The sequence below is a fragment of the Lathyrus oleraceus genome, chromosome 4 (assembly GCF_024323335.1).
Source record: "Lathyrus oleraceus cultivar Zhongwan6 chromosome 4, CAAS_Psat_ZW6_1.0, whole genome shotgun sequence".
NCBI classification, from domain to species: Eukaryota; Viridiplantae; Streptophyta; class Magnoliopsida; order Fabales; family Fabaceae; genus Lathyrus; species Lathyrus oleraceus.
In genome coordinates, this window is record NC_066582.1 from 484,695,093 (window position 1) to 484,716,535 (window position 21,443).

At 32.6% G+C, this 21,443-nt stretch overlaps 2 protein-coding genes across 6 annotated transcripts; both read left to right on the forward strand.

Annotated features, from left to right (window-relative positions):
* The first annotated feature begins 4,236 nt into the window (after positions 1 to 4,236).
* Positions 4,237 to 17,704, forward strand: LOC127076435 (IAA-amino acid hydrolase ILR1-like 4). 4 transcript variants are annotated; one of them, XM_051018095.1, is made up of 5 exons: positions 4,237 to 4,690; positions 4,762 to 4,887; positions 4,952 to 5,266; positions 5,629 to 5,757; positions 5,820 to 6,369. In XM_051018095.1, the coding sequence occupies exons 1-5, from the start codon at positions 4,412 to 4,414 to the stop codon at positions 6,234 to 6,236; spliced, it is 1,266 nt and encodes a 421-aa protein (XP_050874052.1). In that variant the 5' UTR covers positions 4,237 to 4,411; the 3' UTR covers positions 6,237 to 6,369. The 4 variants fall into 4 exon arrangements, with proteins under 4 accessions (XP_050874052.1, XP_050874053.1, XP_050874050.1 ...); XM_051018096.1 differs by lacking the exons at positions 4,762 to 4,887; positions 4,952 to 5,266; positions 5,629 to 5,757; positions 5,820 to 6,369 and adding exons at positions 16,396 to 16,521; positions 16,624 to 16,938; positions 17,010 to 17,138; positions 17,259 to 17,704 and having other exon boundaries at positions 4,258 to 4,690; XM_051018093.1 differs by lacking the exons at positions 4,237 to 4,690; positions 4,762 to 4,887; positions 4,952 to 5,266; positions 5,629 to 5,757; positions 5,820 to 6,369 and adding exons at positions 15,905 to 16,325; positions 16,396 to 16,521; positions 16,624 to 16,938; positions 17,010 to 17,138; positions 17,259 to 17,704.
* On the forward strand, positions 12,518 to 15,221 carry LOC127076434 (IAA-amino acid hydrolase ILR1-like 4). 2 transcript variants are annotated; one of them, XM_051018091.1, is made up of 5 exons: positions 12,518 to 12,972; positions 13,164 to 13,289; positions 13,383 to 13,697; positions 14,439 to 14,567; positions 14,646 to 15,221. In XM_051018091.1, the coding sequence occupies exons 1-5, from the start codon at positions 12,616 to 12,618 to the stop codon at positions 15,060 to 15,062; spliced, it is 1,344 nt and encodes a 447-aa protein (XP_050874048.1). In that variant the 5' UTR covers positions 12,518 to 12,615; the 3' UTR covers positions 15,063 to 15,221. The 2 variants fall into 2 exon arrangements, with proteins under 2 accessions (XP_050874048.1, XP_050874049.1); XM_051018092.1 differs by having other exon boundaries at positions 13,383 to 13,583.
* Positions 17,705 to 21,443: the final 3,739 nt, after the last annotated feature.

Sequence of the window (21,443 nt, forward strand, 5' to 3'; positions counted from 1 at the left end):
AGTTTTGTTATAGATTTGTTGTTTCTTTGTAGTGAATAATCATAGGTTGTATGAACCAACTGTTTCTGTGTTATTTGATCATGTTAAATTCTTGATTTTGATAGAATTTGGAGGATGGTTTGTTATGGAGATAGAAGTTTCTTATCAATTCAATTGTTTATGTTTGCTATCTAAATGTTATTCATTTTCTCCATGGTTGAATGTAGCTACTTCTATTATCCTGATTGAAACTGAACATGGTTTACATGTTTGTTTTTTTTGAAAACTTTTTTTTAAGTATTTAAAATAATAATGTTATATTTAAAATAAATAGCGACTAATTGTTTGTTTAGATTGACTTTTGTGTATTTACCTAGAGACACATGTTTTGTTGACAATTTATTTGAAAGAAGTTATCTTCTACTACCAAATTCTCACTAATAATCAATGTATTTTTAAAAGTTTATATATATATTTTTAAAGGTTAGTATGTTTTGTTAGTGATAAATTTGATTTTATAGATTTTGATTATAAAAATATGACGAGCTCTTTAAATTCTTGAATTATGATTTTATTGAATCAGGATGAATTACATACGTGTCTTTAAATTCATTTTCAAAGAATAAGTGCTACAAATCGGGAAAGAGCATCAAGTCCCGCATATCCGTACCGAAAAGGACGTGTCGGATATGGACGCTTAGAACAATCCATGGTAAGTATTTATAAATTGCGATAACAAATTTGTTCATCATATATTAGTTTTATCTGATCAAATTGTATGGGTCGTGCCTCAGGACATTTCTAGAGATGACCGATATACCGACCGGAGGTGTTCGGACTGTACATATGGAGGTAGGGATTTTCGGCTTTGATTACGACTAAATGATTGGTAATGAAGACTTCATACAAGTTTTTAGTCATGAAGAAATCGGCGTCACCGTTGTCATTACATATATTAGGTAAATCCGGTCTACTTTGTTTTATTAATTAAACAACTTATGTTAATGATGTTTACTTTATGTTAATCCGGTTTACTTTATGTTTCAAAAGAGGTGTTAATGATGTTTTTATATTAGGTTTTTGTATGACAAATTGATGCGCCCCAATGGTTTGGACGTGTCATTCGGATTCTTAGCACCCGCGACCGTCAACTTAGGTTTAATCTTAAGTAGACCGGATACCGTGACGGAGTATGTTCTTCGGATCCTCATGGACAATAAAGATGCGGAGAAGTTGTTTTTTATACCGTTTAATACCGGGTTAGCATTTCATTCTAAATTCATCTATTATAATTATTTTCCAAGTTACCATCTAACATTTGCCTAATCATTACAGTGGACATTGGTTGTTGCTCGCAATCAATCCTATCCGAGAAATTGTGTATTATCTTGACTCGTTAGGAAATGATTGGACAACATACCCGGATATGAAGGTCCTAATTGACACGTAAGTGAGAATGTTCAAAATTTTTCTTAGTTTATGTGAATTGTTCTAATTGCTTCATTTTTATTTTATTAGCGTCCTACAAGCTTTTCGGGCCCAACGAGATATCCAAACCTCAAGGAGGGGCGCCAACTCCATTACATGGATTAAAGTGGCGGTATATTTTTAATTACCACATTTTTTATTATATTAGTGATGACACTTGATAAAACTTAGGATTTATAATCCATATTTTTTTTTCATATGTAGTGTCCTCAACAACGTAATCAAATAGATTGCGGGTATTTCATGTTGAGGTTTATGCGAGATACTCTTGCTTTGGGCCGATTAAAGATTCCCACCGATGTATGTATTTCTAACTTATGAGTTATTTTTATTTTACACATATCTCATATAATTAAATAGTTGGAATTAATTCAAAATATGTTATATTATTATGTAGTACTTTGATGAATTCAAGTGTGCATTTTATACAAAGGATCAAGTGGACGAAATCAAAGAGGAGTGGTGTCAATTCATGATAAAGCTCAATGTTTGTTCATAAATTTGTGTAATTAATGTGTACATTTGTAGTATATGTTATGACTTGTAAATGTGTACATAAATTTGTATATATTTTGATACATTTAAGGCAAAATTGGTTTGAATTGGTATATATATATATTTGTTAGCCAAAAATTGGTAGAAAAAAGGCCAAAATGACATATATAAAATGTGATAATTGTCTGTCAAAATCTGGTTGAAAACAGGTAGAAATTCTGGTTTATAAACCTGGAAAAAATGTGGTTTAAAACAAAAGCTTCAAAAATTTTCGTATACCTTAGACAGCGCTTTTGTAAAAAGCGCTGTCTAAGGGGGCGATTAGAAAGCGCTTTAGGCAAAAGCGCTGTCTAAGGGGGGGGCTTAGACAGCGCTTTTTGAAAAGCGCTGTCTAAGGTATACCTAAAAAAATTAAAATAGGAGGGTCTTAGAAAGCGCTTTTGGCCAAAGCGCTGTCTAAGGGGGGGGGGGGCTTAGACAGCGTTTTTAAGATTTAAAAAAGCGCTGTCTAAACCTTTAGCAGCGGAGGTTTAGACAGCGCTTTAAAGCGCTGTCTAAGGCTAAAAAAAGCGCTGTCTAAGGTCTTGTTTGTTGTAGTGTAAGCTCACCCAAAACATATAGTCCCCCTTGTCTACGGCTTGTCCCAATCTTTCTCCCGGATTGTGAATCCTGCCCATGACAAGATGTGAAAGAAAACACAATTGAATAACCAGAATCACGCAACCGACTAACAAAAGCAAGACTTAAAGTGAGATTAGGAATATAATAAACATCAGATAAAGAAAAGTTAGTTGTGGAATCATACCTTACACATGCTACTAGCATAGGAGTACCATCATCAATCAAGACAAACATGGATGATACATGATTTAAAGATGAAAATGACTTATGATCATATGACATATGATGTGATGCACTAGAATAAAAAATCCATATGAAAGAAGATATACCTGACAAGTTAGAGGGGGTCAAACCTTTAAAAAAATAAGGCAGACATAACATGTGGTTAAGTGACAAGAAACTTTTGAAATTGCTCAGATGGGTATACATGACCAATACCATAATCAAGAGGGAAAAGAGCAACTATAGAAGTAACAACAACAGTAACATGGGACGGTGGAGTTATAAAATTATTTCTCTCTGACTTCAATAATCTTGGAAATTATGTTTTTCAATGCCTTTTTCCTTAAAAAAATAACATTCATCAATACCAACTATTCCTTGTGGTTTTCCTTTGTTAAAAGGAGCAACAAAGACAAATGGAGAAGGCAAGGGATTTCCTCTCTCATGATGCGAACGAGAGTGAGACATGAGTCTTATTTCTTCTGTCAACAACTCATTAACTATGGAATCAACAATTGGAAGAGGAACGCAATGTAAAATAGTTCCACGAAGCCCTTCAAAATCATCTCGAAGAGCCATAAAAAATTGAACCAAACGTTGCTTTTCTCTACGATCAATGTATGCTTTGAAAGCTCGCAATTCATATGGTTCAGTGAATGCCAATTGATCACAAATTAAACACGGCTGAATAAAATTCCTGAATAGTCATATTATTCTGCTTTAGGACCCCAATACTAACTGATATTATTTTGCAAAATTAGATGTAACATACAAATGTTTCAAATGATCCCAAACATCCCTAACAATATCATATTTTGTAAATTGAATGCATATCCACCGAACACGGATATACAATCCTTTTTTCTTTCAATTTTTTTTATTACATAACTCCGATTAAAATATTTTTTTATTCAATTGAATACTAATAAATCGAAGATAGTCATTTTTATTACTAACCATTACAATTAGTTATGGGAGAATAATATTATATAATTAAATAATGACAATTCACGTTTAAAAAAAAATTGAGAATAAAAATTAAAATACTCAGCCTTAATCTCCTAGACATTCTTGCAATAGAATAAATAGCTAGATATACTTTTAAGAAAATTGGCAGGGATTCAAATAGCATTCAATGGAACATTCTTACAATAGAACATGTGGCTAGACACACTTTTAGGAAAACTGTTACAGTTGGACAGTTTGGCAGTGCAATAGATTATTCGGAGTTAACCCTGCTCTGATACCATTAAGATGACAAAAAGTATCAAATACAAAGTTTATATTAAAGTATAAATATATAATAATATCTTAACCTAATTATAATAAAAGTTCAAAAGCCCATTGCATATTATCTAAGGCTTTGTTATTATAAAATGCTAATGATTGGCAGCATTGCATATAATGCATTGGACTAAAAAATGTGAATTGATTAAGAAATTTTATTATTATATTCACCCGTGGATCAGTGTATACCAGCAACACAAATATCTGAGTCATAGGAAATTGGAACCGGTAGAGTCAACTACCTATCATCTTACAGAAACTAAACTTTTTTTTTTGTTATCAACAGATAATTTTTCTCCCACACACACCAAAACAAACCATGTCTTCTTTCTTCAAGTTCAAATTTAACAATTTTTTAGACATTGCCAAGAGTCCTGAGGTCTTTGATTGGATGATCAGTATCAGAAGGAAGATTCATGAGAATCCTGAACTGGGTTATCAAGAATTTGAGACAAGTGAACTGATCAGATCAGAATTAGATAAAATGGATATACGTTATAAGCATCCAGTTGCAATCACTGGTGTCATTGGCTTCATAGGAACTGGATTGCCTCCTTTTGTTGCTTTAAGAGCTGATATGGATGCTCTTCCCATTCAGGTTCATTCATTATTTCATTTTTCTCAAATTTTACGTTTTGCTGTTATATTTATATGATGTTTAAACCTTAGGAAATGGTGGAGTGGGAGCATAAGAGTAAAGTAGCTGGAAAGATGCATGCCTGTGGTCATGATGCTCATGTTACCATGCTACTTGCTGCTGCAAAGATTCTCAAAAAGCATGAAAAAGACATACAAGTATGTGACCTTTCTTGTTATTGTAGTCTTCAATTTCATCATCTCATGGTGTTTCCTAATTCAGGGAACAGTTGTTCTTGTTTTCCAACCAGCAGAGGAAGGAAGTGGAGGAGCTAAGAAAATTGTAGAATCTGGAGTATTACAAAATGTTATTGCTATCTTTGGACTGCACGTTGCTCCTGAATTGCCAGTAGGAGAAGTGGCCTCTAATTCTGGTCCAATATTGGCAGGAAGTGGCAGATTTGAAGCAAAAATAAGTGGAAAAGGAGGTCATGCTGCTAGTCCTCACAAGGCTATAGATCCCATATTGACAGCTTCCAATGTGATCATTAGCCTACAGTACCTTGTTTCTCGTGAAGCTGATCCTTTAGACTCACAGGTAAATTGATGTTTATCTACTTACATAAGTATTTATGATATTGATTAGAAGTACTTACAGAAATAGTAGCATATAATATTTTAACATCAGAAAGAGGAAGTAATGGTAAAAAAACATATTGGGAGGTGTTTAAAATACACCCTTGAAAAATGTTTAATATTCAGACGCGCTTAAAGAAAGATGAGCGAAATTGTCTGATGCGCTTCCTAATAGAGGCGTCACACCACAATTTAAAACTATACTTCCACATATTTCATCAGCATAATGTGGAAACCTTGTTAGAGCTTTTCCATTGTAGAGATAGTTTGATATAACTTTGTTTCCAAGGATCATAATTCCTTTCATAATGTATGTTACCACAGGTTGTGACAGTTGCAAAGTTCCAAGGAGGTAGTGCATTCAATGTCATTCCGGATTATGTCACAATTGGTGGCACCTACCGAGCTTTTTCTAAACAAAGCTTCAACCATCTAAGACAGCGGATTGAACAGGTATGCAATGGAAATCATTAAATTTAGTTTGAACAAATCTTAAAACCAGTTCTTTTATGCAGATTATTGTCGGACAAGCTGCCGTGCATAGATGCAATGCAACTATAGATTTCCTTGAAGAAGAGGAACCTAGCTATCCTCCAACCGTAAACGATAGTAATTTGCATGAGCATTTTGTGAATGTTGCAGTAAATATGCTTGGTATCAATCAAGTTAATAGTGTCATGAAACCAGCCATGGCAGCTGAAGATTTTTCATTCTATCAAGAGGTCATGCCTGGTTACTTCTTCATGCTTGGAGTGCAGAGTGCTTCACATAAGCCATCTGAGTCATCATTACACTCACCTTTTCTCAAAATCAATGAAGATGGATTTCCTTATGGAGCTGCACTTCATGCATCATTAGCTTCTAGTTATCTTCTAAAACATCAGCAAAATATGCATCATGCTGCTGACAGCAAGTATCTTGATGAAATATAAATGTTAGATTTGTTCTCCTCGAATTGCTCCTTTATGTTACATTCTTTAGGTATCGATAGTCTTTATGTTGAACTTATGATCATCTTGCACTATTGTACTTTATTTTATATTTTAAATTATGAACTTATGATCATCTTGCGTTATTGTACTTTATGTTATATTTGGTACCTGTTTGAAAGTTGTTAAGTTTCACAACTAAATAAAACAGAAAGCCAATGAAGAGTAAAGAAATTTATTTCGAGATTGCTAAAATCAGAAAGCCGCTGAAGAAAAAGCAGTCAGGAAATTCATAGAAGGCAACGAAACCGCATGAAGGCATTCAACGGAGGTGGCCGGGCAACGGCAGGGGGCTAGGTCAGTTCTTGCAGACGATTCCCGTTAGATAAAATTTGTAAGTCGAATAGATTAAGACTTGAATCGTGAATGTAATCATTTTTCTAATAATATTTGAAACACTCAAAATTTCTTAGAGCCAACATGTAAGAATACCTAGGGTAATTCAACCTAGATCAACACCAGAGCACCGTCGGCGCCATTGCTCTGATGCATCGCGCCTACCTACTAAAGTTCTGCCTACAAACCTCAACTAGAGTTTCTACGTCCACGCCCCCGGTCCCGATCTCGGAGCCAGATCGGGAGCTACTGGCGACATCGACGAGGGGGACTGTGGATGTAATAAATGGCATAATACTTGGGACCACATTTGTTGAGTTAATGAATATAACACTATATAAGGACTGTTAAAGTGAGTTGAACTTTTTATTTGAGAGTATTTCCCATGCATTGAATGTTTATTTATTCACTTACAATTTTCTTGTTATTATTGGAACACACAAATGGTCATATATTAACTACTTTATTAATTACAACAATCCCCTATTTGTTCTAATAATGACAAGACCAATTTCAGAAAGGAAACAAAGAATGCTAATATTGTTGAGTATCTTTCGATTTGAATTTAACCTTAGTAAAGACAACACAAAGTCTAATCGGAATATTAGGTAGTATGACTTTGAACCTGTTATTGCTTGTGATTAGTCTGGGGTTATCTTACACACACTCTTAAATGTTTCTTTGTCTACATCTCTCGTCTAACACTATTTATGACCATGTTCTTTTTCTGTTTCATAAATTCATTGTGAGAGAAACTTCAGTTCTCACTTTGAGACGATACCATCTCGAAATTCACATAGGTGAATTGTATCTACTTTATTTAAGATACATATTCTCAGCATTGAACATCATTAAGAGTTTGAAAAACTCAACCTTCCAAATGCAATAATATTGCACAAACATCCAAACCAATGACTTGTTGTTACCTATTGAATCTTGAGGTTAATATTTTCTTAATGATAGATTGAGGTGCTACAGTTGTTAGAACTCTTACTCAAGGATTTTCAATCCCATACCTCTCGACATAGTCTTTATTAGATCTCTAATCAGTGGTTTAGTAAATGGATCAACTAAATTATAGCTCGAACATATATGTGAGTGAAATGATTTCATCCTTAATATATTTTCTCTGAAAGAATGTCTAAGATCTATGTGCCTAGACTTTATATTATACACCCATTGTATGCTCAAGCTAAAGTGACTTGAATATCGCAATGTATCAATACCTTTAAAACATTGTCTTTAGCCAATAAAACTTTAAACAGAAGATCCCTCAACCATTCATCTTCTTGAGAAGCGGAAGCAAAATCCATGATGTCTGATTCCATGGTTGAAAGAATGATACAAGTTTGTTTCTTACTCTTCTAAGAAATTGCACCTCCAACTAGCATAAATATCCACCCATTTGTAGATTTATGATCTCCAACACTCGATATCCAACTTGTAGATTTATGAAAAGAAACCTACCATAATAAAGACCAAGACTTTTGGTTCTCAAAAGATAACCTAAAATCCTTATGATGGCCTTACAATACTCACCATTTGAACTTCTAGTAAATCTATTCATTTTACTAACTACAAATGCTTGTCGGATCTGGTACATTTGTATTAAATACATTATATAACCAATTACACTTGCATATTTCAATTGAGCCACAACTCTTTCATCATTATTTTGAAGTGTCAACTAGGATTAAATGGAGTATTCACTTTCTTGAAACGTAAGTGTTTGAACTTATCAATCATTTTATCAACATAGTATATTTGATTAAGTTCATAACCCCCACTATTTTGCTTTACCTTGATCTCCAAAATAATGTCAACTAGTCCAAGATCTTTCATCTTAAATGTGGAAGTTATAAACCTCTTTGTTTCTAAATTTCCATTCATCTCACCAACATAGAGACATAGGAATATCACAATATTCTCGCTCAACATTGTGTACAACATATGTCATTATTTTGGTGCTTGTTTTAATCCATACAAGGATTTGACAAGCTTGCACACCTTTTGTTCATTTTCAGGATGCACATAACCTTTTGGTTGCTCCATGTAGTTTCCTCATTAAGATGTCAATTTATGAATGTTTTTTTAACATCTATTTGGTGAACTATAAAGTCATGCAAAGAAATTAATGCAAACAATATTCTAATTATCGTCATCCTTGCTACCAGTACATATGTGTCGAAATAATCACATCTTCCTTTTATCTAAAACCCTTTGCTACTAAACTAGTCTTGTAGATGTTTAATGTACCATCACTAAGATACTTCTTTCTAAACACCCCGCCTTCAATCGGTCTTGATCCCATAGGTAGATCGACAAGCTCCCAAGTATGGTTTGACATTATTGAATCTATTTTGTCTTGGATAACATCCTTACAAAAAGAAGAATCTCTTGAAACTAATGCTTCCTTATAAGTTTTAGGATCATCTTCCACTTGAAAAATAATAGAAATCTAAGAAAAAAATATGTTTTGCAACACATAACTTACAGCGGTTCTATTAAAACTGTTTCCTCCACATATTGCGATAGTTTGAACGACGATTTTCTTCAACTGCCTATATATTTTTAAAAAAAAATTAATTTTACTACATACAGCGGTTCTATTAAAATCAATTTTTTTTTTCTAAAAATTTTGATACATGCAGAATCAATGTTCATGGAATAAGAAATTTATTTGATAATATATAGCTATAACCAAAACAATCACAGGTTTTAGTTAACAACAATCGAGCAATCACAGGTTTTAGTTATATGTTACACATATAAACAACATAAAATCAAAACAGAAAAATTCAACAAAACAAAAAGGAAAAAACTCATCTGAGAGCAACAATGCACATGTAACAGCAGCACAATAATAGAAAAATGAAACGTGAAACAATACAGAGAAAAAACCTAATACAAATTCAATAAGGACAATTTTGGAATTAAAATAAATAACTGATGATAAGTATGTAGGAAAAAAGTGAAAACTCTGAAGTTGTTAATACAAACTTGTTGTCCACCTGAAGTGTATCAGCAACCAATAACACTGGTAAATAGATTGAAAAAACATTACGTTAAATAAACATACACAACTAAGAGCTTGATTATGCAATGTATGCAAGAAAGTAAGAAATTGTACTACAACAATTATGATTCATAGCTCCAGAAGCAACCAAATTTATAATTTTCTCTATATTACATTAGGTATTGTGATTTGTGATGAAGGAACATCAAGATTTGCATAGCAACAACACTGAGAGTGTTTGTGATGTTGTCATTCTTTTGATGCAAAAATGTTACAGTTTGCAACCTTCGATTTTTAACCTTCAATCATGAGTTTGTGAACTTCGATTATGGGTATGATTCTGAAACGTGATGCGATTTGAGTGTTCTTCACTGATTTGGGGGTTGAGTCTGCAATGCATAAATTAGAAGCTGGGTTGTTGTACAATTTGGTTTGGTCAGTTTGATTTCTTTTAACTGCAGCTTGCTTCAATTATATGGTTGTTTGTGAAACACAAGTTAGGTTCATTAGGTTGCTTTCTTCCATAACCTCTAAATACTTTTTAAGGTCAACGTTTTGTTTCTTAATTCTATAATTTTATTCAACCAACTTAACTTTAATTTTTATACGGTTTTTTTTAGGATGGTTTATTTACCTAATAATTGTCTTCCTCATAAGAAGCTTTCAAGAAAATTTCATCTTCTTCATTGAATGAGGATTCTTCTATGGTTCTCCCCGAGGTTGATTCTTCTTTCTTGTGAATGCTTAGTCTTCTTTTCTTCTTTTAAAGATTCCACTAGACGATACTTCTTCTTCACATCTTATAAATGAGGTTCCTTCATTTGATGTTGAAACTTTCAAAGATTGTTCAACTACTGGGCATGTTCTTTTGAAGGAAGTCATTGGATTTTTTAGATAGGAGTCTGATTAGGTTGATGATTCTTCCGTCTTTGAGCTTGTGCCTTCATCTTTGAGTAATTGAACTAGTTCGTTCAATTTCTCTATGATTTTCTCCTTCTTTGATTTTTTCTGAAATTCACAAAGATCCCCATCTTTTTATTTAAGGATTGGATTGAGTTTCCAATCTTTAATTCTTAGAAATTGATTAATGACCAACGTTCCAATATAATTTCTAATATTTCTAAAATTGGAAAAGCATTTATGACAGAGACCTTCTCCTCGTCTGTTCATTTCCTCTTGTTTGATACTTGGAGAAACTCCATATATCATTTCAAGAGTACCCCACATTTTCTTGGTGGTTTTATAATTATAAACGTGAAGAAGTTTACTATCATTAAGGGACAATACTTGAAAATTCTTGGTTTAATCAATTTCAAATTTTCTCTTTTCCTCTACGGTCCAAAGAAAATTGGGTTTATCTACTACTTCTCCATTTTCTTGATAATTAGGAATAAACAGATTGTTGATTAAAGTTTCCCACAATTCAAGACTAATACTTTGAAGGAAAATTCTAAATCTAGCTTTCCGAATACTAACACCATTAAATGGTGAATGTGTGTTTAGGAATGTTCTCTTGTTTAAAAATATGTTGGAAGTCATCTTCTTCCTGAGACGATTAGTCTTTGAACAAAAGTTAATATCTGATTCCACTTGTTGATCATGTGACTCTACACATAAGAGGGAGATGGGGGTAAATTGCATGATAGTTTGAAAAACTTTTATAATTATTTTTCAGAGTTTAAAAATATTTTTAAAATGTTTTAATAAATTTGCAGCGGAAAGATAAATAAGCAGAAAATAAAGAGTTGGGGGTAAGAGAGATAACACCAGAAATTATAGAGGTTCGGTCGAGATGAAGTGACATATTTATCTTCCCATGATTTGATCTTGAGAGTATCAATTAATTCTTAAGAATTTTTAGTAGAGTATCAATAAAGTTTTATGCTAACTTCAAATCAAAAACTGAACACTTGAGAGAAGCAATTAGTCTTCTTTCCAAACAACAATTTGAAATGGTTAGTGCCCCAGCTAAACCAAGATTTTCCACATGCTTATCTCAAACCAATGTATGCTTTTTAACCAGACTTAACTTACAAACTGAACTGAGGTTTTGACCAGGCTAACCATGAACCACTAAGATTTTAAACCAAGTTTATCTCAAACCAAAGAAAGCTTTTGAAATGGCTAAGCTTGCAAACCGAATTGAGGTTTTTACTTGGATAACCACAAACCAAATTGAGATTTTGACCCGGACTGATCTCGAATCAAAGTAAGTTTTTGACTAGGCTTAGCGTACGAACATAAACAATGACTTAGATGCTAAATCCCTAAACCAAACTTTTTACGGATTTAGCTTTTAATCCAAAAAAACAATTCCTTTTGGATAAAATATTCAACCAAAAAAAATATTCCTTAATGAATTTAGAGTAGTACCCTTTCTATAATTATAAAGCTGCCTCACTAAACTTTCTCATAGCTTTGCAACTAAATTCAAGTAATAGAAAGTAAAGAGAATAATTTTTAGAGGATATACAAAAGCATGAATGAACATCGTCCAACATGCCCCTATATATCGTTGCTTTTAAAAAAATAATATTTTTTTCGTCTGTCCTACAATAAATGATCCATTTAAAATAAAAAAGAATACAACATAAATGAACCATATCAATTTACAATGTAATTGACTAATTTTTTTTCTTTAATTCTATTCTTTAACCATTACTACTTTCATCAATCTCAATACTTAATAATGAGAATTTTGATAAAAACATCATTATCACTCTTCTATTATTACATTCTTTTTTATTGGGTATGTGAGTCATAGTACTCATTAAGATTACTTTTATATAAATATTTTTTTTTATGTGTATTTCTATAAGTATGTATCTATATACATATATTAATATTCCCCACTAAAAAAAACGTGGATTAAAGAAATTCAGATATTTAAAACTACCAATCATACAACATTGGAACCATTTAAGAACCACTTATTCTTCCATCATCAATCTTTGTACACCAAAACAAACCATGTCTTGTTCTTCCTTCAAATTCAACACTTTCCAATTTTGTATCATCATATTCATTTTACATGTCTTTGCTGCAACACCCATTTTGTCTGATAATTCTTCATTCAACAACTTTCTAGACATTGCCAAGAGTCCTGAGGTTTTTTATTGGATGGTCAGTATCAGAAGGAAGCTTCATGAGAATCCTGAACTGGGTTATCAAGAATTTGAGACAAGTAAACTGATAAGATCAGAATTGGATAAAATGGGTATACCTTATAAACATCCAGTTGCAATTACTGGTGTCATTGGTTTCATAGGAACTGGTTTCTCTCCTTTTGTTGCTATAAGAGCTGTTATGGATGCTCTTCCCATGCAGGTTCATTCATTACTTCCTTTTCTTAGTTTATGGATTTAAGATAAAGGGTTTTGTGATTTTGTATGTCTTTTCTCAATTTTTGCTTTTTGCTGATATATATATATATATATATAATATATATATATATATATATATATATATATATATATATATAATATATATATATTATATATATGATGTTTGAACCTTAGGAAATGGTGGAGTGGGAGCATAAGAGTAAAGTAGATGGAAAAATGCATGCTTGTGGACATGATGCTCATGTTGCCATGCTACTTGCTGCTGCAAAGATTCTCAAACACCATGAAAAAGAGATACAAGTGAGTGATCCTTTTGGTGATTTAATACTTCATATTGTAGCCTTCATCCTCCCATGGATTACTGATAAATTATTTATTTTGTTGTCTAACTAGGGAACAGTTGTTCTTGTTTTCCAACCAGCAGAGGAAGGAAGTGGAGGATCTAAGAAAATTGTTGAATCTGGAGTATTAGAAAATGTTACTGCTATCTTTGGATTGCACGTTGTTCCGGAATTGCCAATAGGTGAAGTGGCCTCTAGGTCTGGTCCGTTATTGGCAGGCAGTGGCCGCTTTGAAGCAAAAATAAGTGGAAAGGTAGGTCATGCAGCTATTCCTCAAATGTCTATAGATCCCATATTGACAGCTTCCAATGTGGTTATTAGCTTACAACACCTTGTTTCTCGTGAAGCCGATCCTTTAGATACACAGGTAAATTTGAGTTTATATAGTCGCATAAGTACTTATGAAATTGTTTCCAATAGCTTACGGAAATTGTTTTCAACTTATTTTTATCCAGTCTGCGAGATAGTTTATAAAAACAACTTATAACTCATATCTTTGAATCATTTCACAAAGTACATGTCTAGATAATCCAAAATCTTGATAATTAGATCGTGGTCTTAAGGTTGAAAAACAATGTTGATGAAGACGTGTAGGTGTACTATTACGCAATAGTTGTGCTTTTAACTTTGTCCGAATTTCCCATTTTTCACTTAATGGTTGTGCTTTGCTCATTTCTTCTTCTAAGATTGTCAAATCAAATGATATTTTTGTTCCAATTTCTGCCTCTTTTTCTCTCGACCAATGTTTTCTTTGCCGTGATGGTTTATTTCCTATCTGTGTATCAATGATAGAAGTCCTAGATAGAAATAGAAGAAGGCGGTTTCTTTCTTCATGCAAAGAGATGAAATTTTTTGCAAATACAAGAAAGAATCTAATTTATCTGTAAGCTGCATAAGTAACTATACAACCTTTTGATAAGTGTATTAATCCAACCAATCTTGCTTCTACAATAGCTGAAACCTATTCACGAAAAACTTCCACCTGTTTCATCTGCATAATGTGGATAACTTGTTAGAGCTTTTCCATTGTAGAGTTAGTTCGATATAAGTTTATGTTGAAGGTGACACAATCTCTCTCGTTTTCTTTACATAATGTATGTTCGTGCAGGTTGTGACAGTTGCAAAGTTCCAAGGAGGTAGTGCATTCAATGTCATTCCAGATTATGTCACAATCGGTGGCACCTACCGAGATTTTTCTAAACAAAGTTTCAACCATCTGAGACAGCGGATTGAACAGGTATGCAATGGAAATCATTCAATTCAGTTTGAATGAGAGAGAGTAAAACACAGACTTTAAAACCAGTTTTTTATGCAGATTATTGTCGGACAAGCTGCTGTGCATAGATGCAACGCAACTGTGGATTTCCTTGATGAAGTGAAACCTAGCTATCCTCCAACTATAAACGACGGTGACTTGCATGAGCATTTTGTGAATGTTGCAGTGAATATGCTTGGTGTCAGTAAAGTTAATAGTGCCGTGACACCATACATTGCAGCTGAAGATTTTGCATTCTATCAAGAGATCATGCCTGGCTACTTCTTCATGGTTGGAGTGAAGAATGCCAAACATAAGCCGTCCGAGTCATTTTTACACTCACCTTATCTCCAAATCAATGAAGATGGATTTCCTTATGGAGCTGCACTTCATGCATCATTAGCTGCTAGTTATCTTCAAAAACATCAGCAAAATAGGCCTGGTGCTGCTGACAGCAAATATCATGATGAAATATAAATGTTTGTTAAGTGTTAGTTCATTACATCTCGAATTAAAGATGATTACTTACTGTTTTTGTTTCGTAAGTTCGAAGCATTCATTTTGAATGAAAATATCTATGTAAAAAAAATTTGAATTGAAATTTAAAAAAATAGGAGGAGAAAAGAATTGGATGAATCTCACATATCTACATGAATTATCTCATTACAAAAATGTCACATGTTTTCTTTAACAAAACTTTTTCAAAACGCCAACAGTTTAAACATAATGGTCAAAGGATACATGGTGCGGCGCATTTTTTCTTGTAGTTTGTTAGTTTTTTCAGCTTCATGAAATTCACTAAATTGTCCACTTTTATTATTTTCTTCTAATTTTTGAGTATAAATCTTCTCCATTCTTATTAGTCTAACTTTTACAATAAAAACATTATAGAAAACAAAGAAATCTAAATTTTTAATTTTTGGAAAATAAATTGATTTTTTTTTTGAAATTTTAAAATAATTGAAAAAAAAGTTTTTTTCAAAAAATAAAATGAATTTAATAAAATTTTGGGAAATAATTTTTTTTTTGACTTTTTTCCAAAAGTAAAAAATAAATCCTGAAAATATTTTCATTTGACACTCACATTGTACTTTTTAAAATTCTAGAAGGTATTAAAAAAATAATTTAATTAATATACGTTCACAGTGTAAGTCAGTAATCACAACCACGGATATATTTGAAAGGTTTGACTTTTATTTTAAATATTTAAAAAGTAATACAAACGGGTGATTGTGATGTATTGACAGTGTAAGAATACACTGACAGTACATATAACAATTAATCTCTTAAAAAAATGTAAGTTGATCAAATCCAGATATTTATATTCATATGTAGATCATAGTATAATTCTACACACCAAAACAAAGCATGACTTCTACTTCTTCCATCAAACACAAATGCTTCCAATATTTTTTCATCATCATATTCATGTTACATGTCTGTGCTGCAACATCCATTTTGTCGTCATCAACAGATAATTCTTCATTCAACAGCTTTCTAGAAATTGCCAAGAGCCCTGAGGTCTTTGATTGGATGATCAGTATCAGAAGGAAGATTCATGAGAATCCTGAACTGGGTTATGAAGAATTTGAGACAAGTGAACTGATAAGATCAGAATTGGATAAAATGGGTATACCTTATAAACATCCAGTTGCAATCACTGGTGTCATTGGTTTCATAGGAACTGGATTGCCTCCTTTTGTTGCTTTAAGAGCTGATATGGATGCTCTTCCTATGCAGGTTCATTCATTACTTCTTTTTCTCAAATTTTGCTTTTTGCTGTTATATTTATATGATGTTTGAATCTTAGGAAATGGTGGAGTGGGAGCATAAGAGTAAAGTAGCTGGAAAGATGCATGCGTGTGGTCATGATGCTCATGTTACCATGCTACTTGGTGCTGCAAAGATTCTCAAACACCATGAAAAAGATATACAAGTGAGAGAGGATACTTTTTGTTTGAAGTCAAAGTAAAACATATATAGAATTCATCTTCTCATGGATTACTGATAATAAACTCTTTAATTTTTGTCTAACTAGGGAACAGTTGTTCTTGTTTTCCAACCAGCAGAGGAAGTAAGTGGAGGGGCTAGGAAAATTGTAGAATCTGGAGTATTACAAAATGTTACTGCTATCTTTGGACTGCACATTGCTCCTGAACTACCAGTAGGAGAAGTGGCCTCTAGGTCTGGTCCAATATTGGCAGGAGGTGGCCGCTTTGAAGCAAAAATAAGTGGAAAAGGAGGTCATGCTGCTATTCCTCAACACTCTATAGATCCCATTTTGGCAGCTTCCAATGGGATTATTAGCTTGCAACAACTTGTTTCTCGTGAAGCCGATCCTTTAGATACACAGGTAAATTTGAGTTTATGATATAACTTCGTTCCCAAGGAATATCATTCCTGAAATAATGTATCTTACCACAGGTTGTGACGGTTGCAAAGTTCCAAGGAGGTAGTGCATTCAATGTCATTCCAGATTATGTCACAATCGGTGGTACCTACCGAGCCTTTTCTAAACAAAGCTTCGACCAACTGAGACTGCGGATTGAACAGGTATGCAACTTGTTTCTATAACCTCCCCGAAATAGTCTCAAGAGTCACGGATGCTTATTCCGGTTTTTAAGTTAAGATAAGTCAATCCAAAGAAACTCTTAAACCGATTCTTTTATGCAGATTATTGTTGGGCAAGCTGCTGTGCATAGGTGCAATGCAACTGTGGACTTCCTTGATGAAGTGAAACCTAGCTATCCTCCAACGGTAAACGACGGTGACTTGCATGAGCATTTTGTGAATGTTGCAGTGAGTATGCTTGGTATCAATAATGTTAAGAGTGCCATGACACCAGCCATGACATCTGAAGATTTTGCATTCTATCAAGAGGTCATACCTGGTTACTTCTTCATACTTGGAGTGAAGAATGCTTCTCATAAACGGTTTCAGCCATCATTACACTCACCTTATCTCCAAATCAATGAAGATGGACTCCCATATGGAGCTGCACTTCATGCATCATTAGCTTCCAGTTATCTTCTTAAACACCAGCATCATGTACATGGTGTTTGAGAATAAAATATCATGATGAAATATAAATCTTAATAAACTCATTAGTCTTCTCTTCATATTTTTGGAATGTTTTTCTTGTTCTCTAATTGACTAGTTACAAATATAATTTTCCATAAGTTCAAACTTAATGCTGATATTGGTTAATCCTTTTAAGTTTAAACTTAATGCCCATATTTCGTCGTGTATAAATTCAAGCTTAATTTATTTAGTTAGTTTGTTACTACATATGTAAATATAATAACTTTAGTTTTGTAACATTCTTTTTCCCTAACATAATTTTCTCTCATTCAATATTCATTACTATCTTTCTTCCCTTTCACTCCAGTACCCTCTCTATCTTTCTCTTAATTAACTTTCGCATTAGTAAGGCGTAATAACACCAACATATATTATCACAAGACCGGTTGAAATCCAGAATCAATAGTGATTGAAGTTATGGTTGGAATAGGTGGCAACAACTTTTCTGTAAATCTTCCGGTTCTTGATGGTAAGAATTATGAAAAATTGTGCATTTAGATGAGAGTCATCTTCAATGTTCAAGATGTGCCCAGTATGTAGCAGAGGGACTTCAACCTCTAGCAGAAAATGTGACTGATGCTCAAAAAGCAGCAGACAAGGAATCCAGGAAGAAAGATCTGAAGGCCCTATTTTATATTCACCAATACGTTGAAGCGAAGCTGTTTGATAAAATAGCTCATGCTGCAACTTTGAAAGAAGCATGGGATATGCTGGAAAAATATTATGTGGAGATGTGAATGTCAAGAAGGTGTCCCTGGTATGCAATGTAATCTGCTGAGCATTGGTCAGCTAGTCAAGAAAGGATTCTCAGTAATCATGGAAGGAGACTCACTAAAGATATATGAAAAGATAACAAGAATGATTCTGAAATCAACTCTAACAAGAAACATAATATAGAAGGCTAGCTTGAAGGCCTGATAATCACACTGTCTTTACTCATCAATTTCTGATGGAGAAAGCTGATTTTGGCACAAAATGTATGGACATCTGAATTTTAGAAGTCTAGGAAAGATGAATACTATGAAGTTAGTAGAGTGATTGTCTAAAATAGTGACATCTGATAAAGCATGTGACATATGCATGCTTGGGAAGGAAAATAGGCTACCTTTTGTGAAGCAATTGTCAATAAGAGCAAATCATGTACTCAATGTAGTTTCATATGACATTTGTCGTCCTTTTGAAAACCTTTCTTGTGGAGGAAGCATGTACTTCATCTCATTTGTAGATGAATTTAGTAGAGTGTTGTGAGTGTATCTGATAAAGATCGAATGATAAACTTTAAACACGTTCAAAATATTTAAGGCTATGGTTGAAAAAACAGAGTGGAAGAATGATTAAGATACTCAGAACAGATGGAGGAGGATAGGGGTATACAATTCCCATGAATTTGAGAAATCTTGTCATTTATAATCCATAACTCTATCCAAACAAGCCACATTTATAGTCCTAAGCAATATGCTGAATTAATTAAACCTTAACTGAATTAGTGATATTTATGTAGAATCCAAGTCCCACGTCGTTTTTAGTACACTTTCTTTTAATGTTAATATAGTCTACACTAACAAATTATTGTGTGCACTTCTGGACCGAAGAGTTATTGCACTTCTGGACTTTAGACCTAGATTGTTTAAAACATTATTGAATATCAAAATATCTTAGTAATCCTTGTCAGTTAATTAAAACTAATTTTTTTATCCTAATTATCATTGTCACTTAAGCGAAAGTGGAGGGAAATTGGTTTTGTGATAGGGGGTCAATTGTTTAGAATGCCCAAACTAAGAGAATCAAAAGTGCATTTAAGCAAAAAAAAAAAAAAGATACATGTATGTTAATAAAAAATATTTTTTTAATGAAATTTATGAGTAGAGAATTAAATTGTCGGGTTCACATCACAACATCACTATGAAAGTTTTCAGAAAATAAAAAATAATATTAAGATACAATAAAAAAGAAATTAAATACTTAGATATACTAGATTTATATACAATAATAAGTGTATTTAATGTTGATATAGTGACTCCAAACACAATAGAGATAGAGAGATGTGATGAATTATAATATTCAAAATTCAAAATTTATTTAATTTTAATTATAATTTTTTTTAACTTTATAAAATATTATGTTAGAGAATATAAATAAAGTAGAAAGAAAATGGAGATGAAGAGAAATATGCACCAGAAATAGAATAAAGAATATAAAATAAAGATAGAGGAGTTAGAGGGAGTGCATAAGAGATTTATATATGTTTGACTTAATCATTTGACCTAATTCTATCCCCAAGAGATTTTTCTTGAGAATTTCCACAAAAATGATTTGAGCATTTCAAAGGATTTGCCTATGAACTTTCTGTTGCGACGCGAAAAATACCTGAGCATACGAACATTCAAAATACAATAGAGTCGCCATCCAAGTTTATTTTTTAAGGGAAAACATCGATAAAACCCTAAAAGAACGGAAATATGGTCGTCGCAACCAAATTCAGGTTCAGGAGTTGATTATGCGCGAGAAAGATATTAGCATCCCGCACATCTGTTATACTCAATGTGAACCATTTAGTTAGTTTTGTGAATAAGAGTGCTAACTTATGTTATTTGATTTCTTCTAGTTAGTGTAGGATATTTATAATATGAAAGAAAGAGGAAAATTAAGGTTTTTTATTAGGGTGTTTGACGAGACGTTAAATCTCATTCCTATGTATCCATAGGTGCGATGAGGAACTCAAAGCTAAGTAGTTCTCTTGGTAGCTAAAGTTTGTTGGTTGGTTTTATTGAATGATGTTTATGTCACATTTGAGCGGTTAAACTTTGTTTGTTGCTCATGCATGAGAGATTGAAGTGTTAGTTTGTGTATCGCATATGCATTAATCATATTTGATCACATTTGAGTGGCTAAACATTGTTTGTTGCTCGTGCATGGTAGGATGAAATGTTTATTTGTATGTCGCTTCGGAATGGATAAAACATCACTCGTTTTTGAAAAGTTTGCTTAGTCACACTCAGGCTGAAAAAATAGATTTGATTGATTGTTATTGTTTTTGGATGGATGACGAGTATTCGAACGACAAGCTTTTATGGGATATATCCAAATACTCGGGGAGTAGGATGAATATTACGTCAAAATAATTGTTTTTCGTCCAAGTTATTTATGAAATTTGTGAGGTGAATTAAGTCGTGACTCCTTAACATAAGACAAGCATTTGAGCGACAAACTATCTCACGATTCCAATGAGTGACGCGAACGGTGTCATCAATTCTGATTTGCTTTTGTCTTTTATTTTTGAATTCGCTTTTTTTTTCGTTTATCGAAGATGTTGATGAATTGGAGGGTGGTTTTAATATAGTGAAAAATGGGAGTTGTGTAGTTTGTATTTTTTTCTAGAAAAATGCAATGTTGCGCGTGAGGTTATTTGAGGTTGAGACCTTTTTTGGTATGTTTTTTCTGCCTTCTTGGTGAAGTTTTTTTTTCTCTATTTATAATAAAATAATTAGGATTAAAATAAAAGAAAAAAAATAAAATCATTGATAATCATAATTATAAAAAAATTAAGATTTAAATAAAAGAAAATAAATAAATAAATAATAATCATCATTAAAAAAAAGTTACTTTTTTTTGAAAAAAGAAATCCACAAATATCTTTATGATTTTTCTTAACCATTAAGATATTAATAAAAAAATAAATTAAAAATATTTTCCTATTTTTTTAAGATTAAAACACAAATTAAAATAATGACTCAATTTAACTTTTTTTTGTATTTTTTATGATTAAAACAAAATATC